General features: G+C 34.7%; 1 protein-coding gene across 1 annotated transcript; it reads right to left on the bottom strand.

The window, feature by feature from the left end:
• Positions 1-1475: 1475 nt before the first annotated feature.
• Positions 1476-11489, bottom strand: LOC106871584 (uncharacterized). The gene is made up of 7 exons (XM_014918093.3): positions 11014-11489; positions 7812-7857; positions 6756-6790; positions 5722-5800; positions 4085-4170; positions 2873-2926; positions 1476-2341 (listed from the first exon to the last, which is right to left on the bottom strand). The coding sequence occupies exons 1-7, from the start codon at positions 11066-11068 to the stop codon at positions 2244-2246; spliced, it is 453 nt and encodes a 150-aa protein (XP_014773579.2). The 5' UTR covers positions 11069-11489; the 3' UTR covers positions 1476-2243.
• Between the last annotated feature and the right edge of the window lie 1213 nt (positions 11490-12702).

Genomic DNA, 12702 nt, shown 5'->3' with positions numbered 1-12702 from the left:
ATACGTCTTCATTTTCTCCATCTCAGCAACGCCCACCAAACAATAGTGGCGTTATACAAAATAATAATAATAATAATAATAATAATCGCAGCGAGTAATAACACGTCCGACCAGTAAACTCACACAGGCAAAATACCGCTAAGCATTTCGCCCGGCGTGCTAACGATTCTGCCAGCTCACCACCTTAAAATGAGAATTAATAATGATGTCATACGTGAGTGCCATACCTCACGTTGAAAAGAGATCACAAATGAACTGTGTACAGTTTAAGATGATTTAATCAATGAATTAGTTAACAACAACAAAAGCAGTAATAGTTTAAAATCACTTTAATTGCAATATTTTGTGAACATCCTACACATATATCTACACACATATATATATATTTGCACACATATACATTACACTAATTAATAATATATCTTACAATAATTAATACTATTAATATATATATATATATTGTCAGAACAGAGACAATGTGACAAGATTGGAAGTTGGTGAACATTTTGGTGTGTGTACAACAAGAAAATCACCGAGACTGTTAGTCTTCTCATTTTATTATTCTGATAAAATAACGAATAAAATATGGATATGAACTGCATGGACAGAAAAAGAAATGAAAGCAACAAAGTGTAACATCAAGCATATTTTGATATTTAGCTGTTTATCAATAGCTGCCATTGCCAAATATGAAGAACTGGGACATGAAATTTCTGTTAAACAGCCACTAAAAACTTGGAATCTGAATTTTCTATCTTACCCTAATATTTTTCAAAATCGTTAAGTTGTGAAACTGGTTAAGTGAATGTAATTATATTTTCTTAATGACTTCAAGTGCATTTTCAACTTCCTTTTGAACACACACACACACACACACATTTTTTGTGTGTTTATATGTGTGTGTGTGGTCGTGTGTCTATTTGTGTCTCTGTGCGTGTGTGTGTGTGTATGTGTGTATGCATATATGTCTACATACATAAATATGCATGTGTGTGTGTGTGTGTGTATATATATATATATATATATATATATATATATATATATATATATATATATATACATACACTCACACGTGCGCCCTCACCCCACTCACAGATATATAAATTTATTATACTATATATATATATATATATATATATATATATATATATATATATATATATATATATATATATATGTATGTATGTATGTATGTATGTATGTATATACATATATACGTGCGTGAGCCAGGGAAAAGATGAACTCGTATATCTGTCAGTAGAGTGGGTGCATTATTTGAAACATATCGCATTAGATATCCACCATGGCTGATCTTATCAAACGGTTTCGCGTAATGAATACAATGGAGTGTTAGGTAACAATCCGATTATATAACTTTATGCTCATCAGAGTTAGACGATATGGAAGGGAATATGGCAACTGTCCTAGTGGCCATATTCCTTTCCATATCGGCTAACTCTGATGAGCGTAAAGTTATATAACCGGTTTGTTACCTAACACTCCATTGCATTCTTTACGCGAAAGGATCAGCCGTGGTGGATATTTAATACTATACATTTTGGATAATATATACATATATATGTGGGGGGGGGGGGTATGCGTGCACAATAATTATATTATCAAGCTGTAATTCTTCAAACAATACGCTTATTAAATTATAAACATATACATGAGTTAGATAAAATATAAATCAATAAAATAAATGGATAACACAAAAGGGACCTGATGCTTGTTTCTTGTTTCTCTTCCTTTCCTTTCTGGTTCACGTCCAACATATTTCCCCGGTATCCAAGCGTATCCACAGTTGAACGAACCATTAAACAAAACAAGCTGTGTTTAGCGTGGGCATTGGGTAACCTTTTCCGAGAAGCGGGCCGCATGCGACATGGTTCGTAGTACAAAAAATTTCAAGGTAATATTTCGCTAGTGTACCATTCAGAAAGTCCTGCAGGTTGCAGTTTGCCCACAACAACGTGGCCGTTTTTCTTTTCCTAACCAGTTCTTATTTCTTGCTTTGCCAGCTAAATAACAGAAAGTTTAAGGAGGAACTATTCTGAGGTCAGTGTTTATGGCATTTTTTGCATAAACACAATGCATTATCCATATATAATAAATATCCATGATTTCATTTTAATACATCGAAATATCATTTACAAGCCATTTCATTTAAAAACTAAAGCATATTTCACAGAAGCATTATGTAATACAACAAAAAACGAAGTAGGTGAAACATGGAATCTAAATCAAAACATTTTGTTGTTCAATAGCTGAGATATTATTATGATTGCAATTGTACTTGAAGCTTGGGAAAAGTTTGGTGTCATCCGTGAAGCAGCATTTTCTGTAATAAAATAAAATTGATCTTAAAAATCCAGTATACACAACTGAGGCAGTATTAAATCAAAACAGACATCTGTGTATCATACTTAATGTAGGCGCAAGCATGGCTCTGTGGTAAGAAGTTTGCTTCTCAACCATATGGTCCCGGGTTCAGTCCCACTGCATGGTACCTTGGGCAAGTGCCTTCTACTATAAGCCTCGTGAGTGGATTTCAACAGAACCTGAAGGAAGCTTGTCGTGTATATGCATCTGAGGGAAGGAGTAAATCAGTTACATCAACCCCAATGTTCAACTGGTATTTTAATTTATCGATCCTGAAAGGATGAAAGGCAAAGTCAACCTCGGCAGCATCTGAACTCAGAAGGTAAGAATGGTTGAATGCCACTGAGCATTTTGACCGGCGCAGCAACAACTCTGCCGGCTTTCCGCTTTCTGACGTCATTTATCGAAAGACAAATCTGAAAACTGAAGACTCTGAAAAGATTAGTGCAAATAATTATTCAAAACCATTGTCTACCAATTCCATACTCACCTGGAGACTTCTCAGTTGTTGGCGTAACTTCAGGTGTAGGAGAAGCCGGTGCCTCTGTAATAATAAACAAAAATATTTTCCAATGTTATCAAAAATATTTATTTCTTTATTGCCTGCAGGGGGCTAAACATAGAGGGGACAAACAAGGATAGACAAAGGGATTAAGTCGATTACATTGACCCCAGTGCGTAACTGGTACTTATTTAATTGACCCCGAAAGGATGAAAGGCAAAGTTGACCTCATCGGAATTAAATGTTGTCCAAAATATTAGAAACATTAAGTATCATATCAAATTTGAGTTCCTTTACTCTTTTAATTGTTTTGACTGCGACCATGCTGGAGCACCGCCTTTAGTCGAACAAATCGACCCCCAGGACTTATTCTTTGTAAGCCTAGTACTTATTCTATCGGTCTCTTTTGCCGAACCATTAAGTTACGGGGACATAAACACACCAACATCGGTTATCAAACGATGTTGAGGAGACAAACACACAGACACACACACACACACAAACACGCAGCAGTTTTAAAATAAACTGCTTTGGCATGCATATTAATCAATGTCAACTGTTGGTCTTTGAGTCCCTTTTTACTGTGGCCACTGGCTTGCAAAATAAATTGCTAAATAAATAATACGAATTTGACGGAGGAAAACAAACTAACGTACTCAGAGTCCCACACAGCAACTTGTGTGATGACGCTTTGTATGTTTGAGCCCCGTCATAGCAGCACAGAACAACCACAACGAAGTGCTGTGTTTATTTCTTTTCATTCGTCTTGCTCATAGAAATCTAGCGTCTTACTAAGTTGAGAACACAGATTTAGTGGTAAGACGGTTTGACATCTATTTTTAGCATACAAGGGATCCATATAGTGGTCTCTCATATTGTTTATGTTTAAATAAAACTCAGAAACAAAACAAAAAATATTGGGTTGGTGCATAATTATTGTGGGGTTTTTTCAACAAATTTTATTCAAAACAATAACAACATGCAACAAAAACATATTTAAACGATTATTCCGGAGCATATTCACCATCTCCTTCAATTACTGCTTCCCATTTGCTTGGCAGACGGTCTGACCGTCATTTAAAGATGTTTTTGTTGAATATTGTTATTGTTTTTGTTGAATAAAATTTGTTGAAAAAAAGCTGCAATAATTATGCACCAACCCAATAATTTCTCATTTGAAAGTAATTTCTATTTACGTACCACAAGTGACGCTAGACAGGAATACTTCAAAATAGCTGCCACATCCATATTGCAAGCTACAGTTGTGTCCAGGCAGGTAAACCGACCTGAAATAAAATAGAACAACCGAATCTGAACCATCAGTCGCAAGAACACCGCTATTATATATTCACCATTACATGTGTTTCGTTTGTTAATAGGAATTAAAAAATCGTATGATATGTAAGATATCTCCTATTAGAAACACGTGTAATGGTGAATAAATAATATCAAAATTTTTTTTTCCACTCTCCTGTTTTGATATGTAATTAATCTGCAGGTAATGTTTTCCACTATTCTTCATCTCTTATGTATGCCACACACAATTACAACATCTACGTACACTACAACTTTGGACTACCGGAATAAGCAGATGTGCTTCATGAGAACACAACTTGGAGATTATAACTCTATCTACATAATATATGCATACATACATAGCTATATATATATATATATATATATATATATATATATATATATATATATATATATATATATATATATATATATATATATATATATATATATATAATATATTCAGATATATATATAATATATATATATATATATATATATATATATAAGATATAATATATATAATATATATATATATAATATATTGGGTTGTCTGGAAACTTCGTGCCGATTTATAGTAGCTTACCTTTCGACTTATTTGCCATGAAACCACCTCAATTCAGGGAAGAGGGTATTTTCAAGTTAAAGGAAAGATGGAGACGCATTGTGCAACAAAATGGTTCATATTTGTTTGATTAAAAATGTAATGGCAAGTATTTATTGACCTTTCGAAAAAGAAAACCCCGTTTAAATTGCTGACGACCATCAAGGTGATTTAAGTAGTTTAAAACTAATATTTACATCTCAAAGATTATATCTGAAAACGGGCTTTTGGGAATTTTTGGTTAGAACTGAAATTTTTGGCTTCTTTACGATACTTTCATAAAGTAGAATTATTTGGAAACACTTATTATCTTGTTTTGTTAACACCAAGGTCTTCCCCTCGTTTACCTCAATTACTTAACTAATATTCTATTAAAAAACAAAACAATTATTCTACCTCAAATATTCTATTAAAAAACAAAACATGCTATGAATTTCCTCCAGGCTGTAATTATTCCCATCTTTAATAAAATGTCTCATTTCATAAAACGTTTAATTAATAAGTCATAGTTTATCATACTGAAGATTTGTAAACAGAATGAAATGGTAATACATGACTTGAAATAGATAAATGAATATGTGAATTCTATACATTTTTCTTTTAGAATTCTTTGATAACAAATTCAAGTTGCTAATCCTGACAAGTATTACGAAGAAAAAAATGAACTCCCTTCTAATAACTTAAACCACGAAAGGAAAACATGTTTATTATTAATTCATATAAAAATGCACATTCACATTATGAAGTTGTTCGTTACTTTCGCAAATCATAGAAGTTACTGAATTGCATGGATATAAAAATATTTATTGCTTGTAGCAGGAAGTGAGAAATTGAAAATATCTTGAAATATAACTGAAAATTTATTGAAATAGAATCCAAATTTAATAAACATGCATCAAAGAGGAAGATAATGGCAAGTTTAAGGAAATTAGTTTACCAAAAGTAAGAGCAGTTATACTCTCTTTTGACCAATTCTTCCATCGTTTTCATTGAGTCACTCATAATGGAAAAACATTCTGCAAAGATATGGATGAACATTTCATTAAGTAGCAGCTTCTGTTTTTGATAGGCATTGCCCAGAATTTAATATTTATGTAGCAAAAACTGAAATAAAACAATAATTAAATAAACAAAAATAGTTAATTGAAAATTTATAATTAAATTAAATTAGTTATGACTGAACTCATATAAAATTAGAAACTCACACAAACACACGCAAAGTTGGTGTATTGATATTGTTTTCTATGCTAATTATTAAAATGCAATTCCTTTTCGTCCAAATTCAATAAATAGTCACTAGCTTTTAAAGTTTGCAAATTTGGGGTAATTTTAGCCAATCGAAAGCTACAGATGTATTTGGTGCCCGTTTTCATAGTAAAAAGCTAAGCTGTTGTGTATCTTGTTACCCGTCTGTTGCTGTCCTGTCCAACCACATCCAGTTTATATTGTTTACTGATATCTCACGCTGTGTTTTCCTGGCACACTGGATACGTGAATCGATTCTTCCAGGATTATAAATGTGTTGTTTACTCTTTTCTTCGCATTAAATACATATTAAATGCTTTAAATTACAAAATATGTGTTGTTTACTCGTTTTTTTCAGTCATTTAAATGCTTAAAACACGTGCTATCATGCTATGTTGACATTATTGGTTTGTCGTCTTATGATTGCTGTCAAAACGACAGCTTCAAAATCCTGTTTTTTTTGACTGCGTAAAAATGATCAAGCCATAAACAAGTTTGAGAATGAAAAATTTTCTGGATCAAGTGAATTATCCCCTGAGATTCGGTGTGAAAACTTACATTAATATACCTAATTTGAACATTTTTTTTTACTTAATTTTAAAATTTCAAAGAGTGCAGCCAAACAAAAGATTTTTTTTAAATCCTTTAATTTTCGCTTAATCAACTTTATTTACATTTAATGAGCTAAAATGTTAATGAATGAAATAATTAAAGATTATTCCTTACCTCTGTCATCTGTTTCGTTACTTGTCCTTTCCTGCCTGTTAAATGAAATATAACAGTAAACGTTTTGAATATTTTCTTTATAATTTTGACCAACAATTTTAGGGAAGGGGCTAAGTCGATTATATTGACTCCAGTACTGTGTGTTATCAACATCAGAGGGATTAAAGAAAAGTTGACCTCAGGAAAATTGGAACCCAGAACGTAAAAAAAAACGGATGAAATGCGGTATCCAGTGCAGTAACGATTTTGCCAGCTCGTCGCCAAAACTGTTTTAAATATTGGGAATCATCAATCGTCAGATAGAGAAATCATAAGCGAAATTGATTGAAGGATTGGACAGGTCAAGGCTGTTTATGGTGCAATCAAATATATAGTGTCAGATAAACAGCTATCAATAAAAGTGAGGGTCAGAATCCAATTGGCATTCATAGAACCTATCCATACATATCGCTGTATGACCCTGAACATACAAAACAGGTCAAACTCTCCTTGACCCTTTACCTATCCTGTGTATCATGTGATACGCAAGACGTATTTACCTGGCATTCATGCATCATATATGATTCACATTTCCGATTTTTTCAACCATTAGAATAAGTTGGAACTTATGAAAAGAAGGTTTTATATTACTGAGAACATATGAAACAAAGACTAACTAAAAGTTTGGAAACAATCATGGACGTTTATGAAAATGCTTTGAACAGGCAAGGGGTTAAAAGTATGTTGAAAGTGTCTTTTGCAGATAGAGTGACACAAATATAGAGGTCTTTAAGTGAGGAGAGACCACTAGAATGCTTCACCACAACAGACTCAGTTTATTGGACAGCATACAACTAGAAAAAAAACCTTAAGAAATTTGGGGACAACTAGGAAGCTGAAAGGAAGAAGCTGGAAAAGACACTGAGAGAAGTTACTGGATATTTTTACGAGCTGGCTTTAGAAAGATCGATCATTAACACGTGTGGAACAAAAGGGCGTGCAGGTCCGTGAAAACTTCAGCATGTCCAACAATGAAACGAAATAAAATAATTTAAGAGAAAAGCTAAACAAACTTACTTAATGGTATCACACTTGAATGTGGCATCTGTGGTGCCACCATTGGCTGTAGAAATAAACAGGAAAGTTAAAATTTATTTGGTTGGTTAAGGAAATGACAGAAAAAAGAAAAAAAAAATGAAAATATTTAGAGTATGGTATTGGATGTTTTTTATTGAATTGAAAAATATCAGAACTGATGCTATAAGAAAGAACACTAAAGCGCATATCAGTTTGGCATTTAGTCTCCTCCGAAGCAATCCTCTTCTGGAGCCACACGCTTTATCCAGCTTCGTTTCCATTGATGGAAGCATTCCTGGAACTTCATTTCTGGGATAGTGTGCAGCTGCATCGTCACATTCTCTTGGAATTCCTCGACGTCTTGAAAATCACGTTAAGGTCTCCCACTGCAAAGACTGAGTCTTGGTTTCGGGGTCACAGCCATAGAACCACGATTCGTCACCTGTTATGACTGTTTTCAAAATGGTTTTCATCTTCTTCAACACAATCAAGGAGATTCTGCGCAGCTGAGATCCGACCTTCTCTTTGAGACGACCACACTCTACACACTGCTACTGATGGTTGTGAAGTACGAGGGTGGGGAAAATGCGGTTAGAAATGGACGTTCACTCTCCTTGCACGGCACCTTGGGCAACTGTCTTCTACTGTAGCTGATCAATCACCTGACTGTAAATTTGGTAATAGGAAACAGTGTGGAATCCCGTTATATGTACGTATGAATGCATATATGTGTATATTATACATATCTATCTATCTATCTATCTATCTATCTATCTATCTATCTATCTATCTATCTATCTGTCTGTCTGTCTATCTATTTGTCGGTCTGTCTCTTCATCATCATCATCAGCAGCAGCAGCAGCAGCAGCAGCAGCATTTAAAGTCCGTTTTCCGTGCTGGCATGGGTTGGACGGTTTGACATCAGCTGGCAAGCCACAGGACTGCCCCAATTCTCCTCTGTCCGCTTTGGCATGGTTTTTATGGTTGGATGCCCTTCCTGACGCCAACCACTTTAAAATGCGGACTGGATACTTTTTTCAGTGGCACCAGTACCGGTGAGGTCACCAAATCCATCAACACACAGGACGCCAGAAATGATTAGGCACAATAACAGAGTTCTTCGTGAGGTAAAACAACCATGAAGGCATCAGGTGCTTGCGGGATATTGTAGACAAATACAAGTACCAAATCCAATTTAAATAGTAGATCCGACTCAGGGCTGGTTCTAGGTGTGGCATATACATATGTGTGTGAGTGGATGAGTTTGTGTGTGCGTGTGTGTGTGTGCGCGCGCGTTTATGTGTGTGTGTGTTCCACTTCCACCGCTTCACAATCGTTGCTGGTTGGTTTACGTCCCTGTAACTAAGCAGTTCGGCGAAAGAAAAAGACGATGACGTGGACGGTATGAACATTAAGTAAACTGCATGTAAAGGTGGGTCGTATTATTTAAAGAATCCGAGATAAATTGGCGCACATATTGATTCCTCCTCCTCATTATCATCATCATCAACAACGACAGCAACAACAACAACAACAACAATCACAACAACAAAAGAAACCCTGGGCATAACTGTCTCGAGTCCTTGAACTAAAAGGAGCCGGTAACCCGGTCTCCATTGCGTAAAAGTGATTGATACCACAACAGGGCACCAGTCCATTGCATGGTTACTCTTTTACAGCTGAGTGGACTGCAGGAATGTGAAATGAAATGAAATGAATTGCTCAAGAACACAAAGCTCAGCCTGGTTCGGAATCGAAACCACGATCTCGTGAGTAACTTATTTAAGGGTACACATGTCTGTGGAGTGCTCAACCACTTCACGTTAATTTCACGAGCAAGCTATTCCATTGGTCGGATCAACTGAAACCCTTGTCGTAGTAACCAGCAGACTCCTACTTATTTGCTACCAAGTACTGAACATATTAAATAGAATTTTATCAGCTAAATATAATAAAATTTGCGCCTGTTGGTATTTTTTAGGTGCTTTTCGTATCTTTTCGGTGTTTTTCGTATCTTTTCGGTGTTTTTCGTATCTTTTCGGTGTTTTTCGTATCTTTTCGGTGTTTTTCGTATCTTTTCGGTGTTTTAGCACAAAAAGCACAAATTCACAGTTTAATAGTAATTTCTTTCATAATCACTAGGCCAGATTTTCTTTTTTAACTGTCGGGTTACAGTCACTTATATTGTGTAAAGCATTAAGATCTTTATTTTGCACATTTGATTTTACTGATCCCTGGAGGATAAACAGTAAAGTTGACGTTAGTGTGATCGGAACTCAAAGCGTAAACTATCGTAACTAAAAACTGCATTTTACCCAACACTAACGAGATACCACCAAAGCAAAACAACGACAAAAGATACTACAGACTTTGTCAAGGAGTTTATTCACTAGCGTAGCTTTGTGTGTGTGCCGCTCGGAACGGCCCTTTCTTTTGCCGCTCCTGGACCCCACAAAAAACACATATTGCCTACAGCAGACCCAAAAGTGCCGCCCGGGGCGGACAGCACCCCATCTCAGCTACGCTAGTGAGTTTATTGAATAAAGTTAGAACCGGGACACCACCCAACGTGTGTGTTGCGCACAATCAATATTAATTGTATCAAGTCTTCCGAGATTACTAGAATAAATATGCTGTGCTGGATCTTAGAGTTTTAAAGAATTGAGAATCCAGAGATTGACTGTGTCGTTAATCTTCCTGGAATCGATAAAATGCCAAAAATCATTACGGATCCTATAGGCAAACTTGGGCCTTCAACAAGTTTTGATGCACTAAATAGTTTTCTTTTCCTGAACATCCACGACTGAAATTGAGATGTATTTGATAGACCTGTGAGTCTATTATGCCTTCAAATACAGTCTATTAAACCTCCTTCAAAACGCATGGCCATCGATCAATCATAGACATCAAAATGACTATTGGACTTTCTAATAAACATCAATTTTTATCTTTAATCACTTGTTGGAGAAATAAGAAAGAAAAGATGTCAGTTATTGCAATGAAACATAAAATCAAATAAATATGAGATAATTAAACCTCAAAATCATTATGTTGCAATTATGAACTGGAACAGACAGAATACAATAAGTTATTTATGATTAGATAAGTTGGTTGTGATTATAATAATTTTAATAATTTATACAAGCAGACAATATTGTCTTGTAACTGAATAATATATTAAATTGTATCAACACTAACTTACCCAGAGTGGTCCAGATAACCAAAAGACTTATGACTCCAAGTATATAGGCTTTCATTTTACAAGTTTTATAAAACAATATTTTATCTTCTGTAAATCTTGTAGTCTTATAATTATTCTTTGGTCTTCCTTGTTTTCGTTTTATTTTTTTTATTTTTCTTTGTATTCTTTGTGAATTGGTTTATTCTTCTCTGAAAACGACTGACGTCTAAGTCTTCGGTGGGTATAAACTCAACTGAATACTACTGTTGAAGAAAAGCGATCAACAACTGATGACAAGCATGAAGCTGGACAAACGACTGAATGGATCATCGTTGCCGTAACATTTCTCATTCTTGATACGCGTAGAAATCAATGACATCATCGATATTCAGAAGGCCAACGAGATAAACACTGAGCAGGAGTTTGATGAAGGCATTGTGGTGATATGTGATGTAAATAGACGCTTCGTGTTTACGAGAAAGGGAAAAATAATTTTATCGAATAAGGAAATCGAATACAATTCAGTTCAACTAATTTCGTGATATCAATGAAACGTGAAATTCATGCTCACTCAAAATATTGGACTTCGTCTGTCATACTTGTAGGAACTTGATTAAATCGAATGCGTCTTTATTTAACTATTCAATAATCATTCTCGCATCAATTCATTTTGTTAAGAGAGACAAACTGTCCATTGTTTTGTAACTATCGCTGAGCCGTCGATTGTATTGAGAAGTCGTGATGATAAAACAATGTCCTGTTTTGAAATGTCCTCTTTCTAAAGAGAGGCAAAAATCATGTCCTCTCAGTGACACGTACTGTTTATTGTGTCGATATAATCCTTTCGATCTTGGCAATGAAAACTTCAACTTCTATCCTTTCAATTTCTTTAGATAAACTGGTTTGTTTAAGGCAGAACAATATCCATCACCAGTAATTATTCCCGACCCGATGAAAAAAAAGTAAATAAATAAAAACAAATTACACATCTAAGTTAATATTTGCGGGAAATCCCACGAGTTCATGGTAGACCTACGTATAGCGAGGATGAAATTTTCGTTAGACAAGTAAAAGGTGAAAGATGAATACTTAAGACAAATGTTTTTCGAAAATTACCCACTGTAATAGGAAAATACAATTTAGCAAAGTAATTCAAGAAACAAAGTGATATTCATAAATATATTAGGGTCTTTTTGACATTATTGAACATGAAAATCTTGGGCGAAAGACTAACACATCATGATGAGATCTATGTTCTATAGAAATTCAAAAGGAAACACCATAGTTTGTGTGGATGCTGTTGAGTTTAAAAGACAAAATATATATCATAAAGCCTGTTTAATCAAGGTCAAACATTGTCACTTCGGATGAAACTAACGTAATATTTTATAAGGAAAAAATGGATTGTTATTCCTAAAAAGTTTATGGACTCAGAGTCGCAAGAGGAAAACTGAATTCATATTAAAAAAAAAAAACGCAACATATAAATAACAAATTGGTCAGCTGGAAGTATCGTCGGGCAAAATGCTTAGCAGCATTTGTTCCGATTCTTTTCATTCTGAGTTCAAATCCCACCGAGGTCAATTTTGCCCATCATTCTTACGAGGTCAACAAAAGCACTAGGGTTGATGTAATTGACTTATCCCCACCCCTCAATACTGCTGGTCCTGATCTCTGCAACGGAATGGCATCCCATTCACGGGTAATGAT

This window comes from Octopus bimaculoides, chromosome 7 (genome assembly GCF_046866305.1).
Source record: "Octopus bimaculoides isolate indiv1 chromosome 7, ASM4686630v1, whole genome shotgun sequence".
NCBI lineage: Eukaryota > Metazoa > Mollusca > Cephalopoda > Octopoda > Octopodidae > Octopus > Octopus bimaculoides.
This window is presented reverse-complemented; position numbering and strand designations above follow the sequence as displayed.

What these genes read in the sequence shown, in the direction of transcription:
- LOC106871584 (XM_014918093.3), bottom strand. Translation starts at nt 11,068, where the DNA reads ATGAAAGCCTATATACTTGGAGTCATAAGTCTTTTGGTTATCTGGACC. An exon ending in TTCAAGTGTGATACCATTAA is followed by an intron (nt 6,791 to 7,811) that starts GTAAGTTTGTTT and finishes TTCATTTAACAG; the next exon opens with GCAGGAAAGGACAAGTAACG. An exon ending in AACAACTGAGAAGTCTCCAG is followed by an intron (nt 2,342 to 2,872) that starts GTGAGTATGGAA and finishes ATTTTATTACAG; the next exon opens with AAAATGCTGCTTCACGGATG.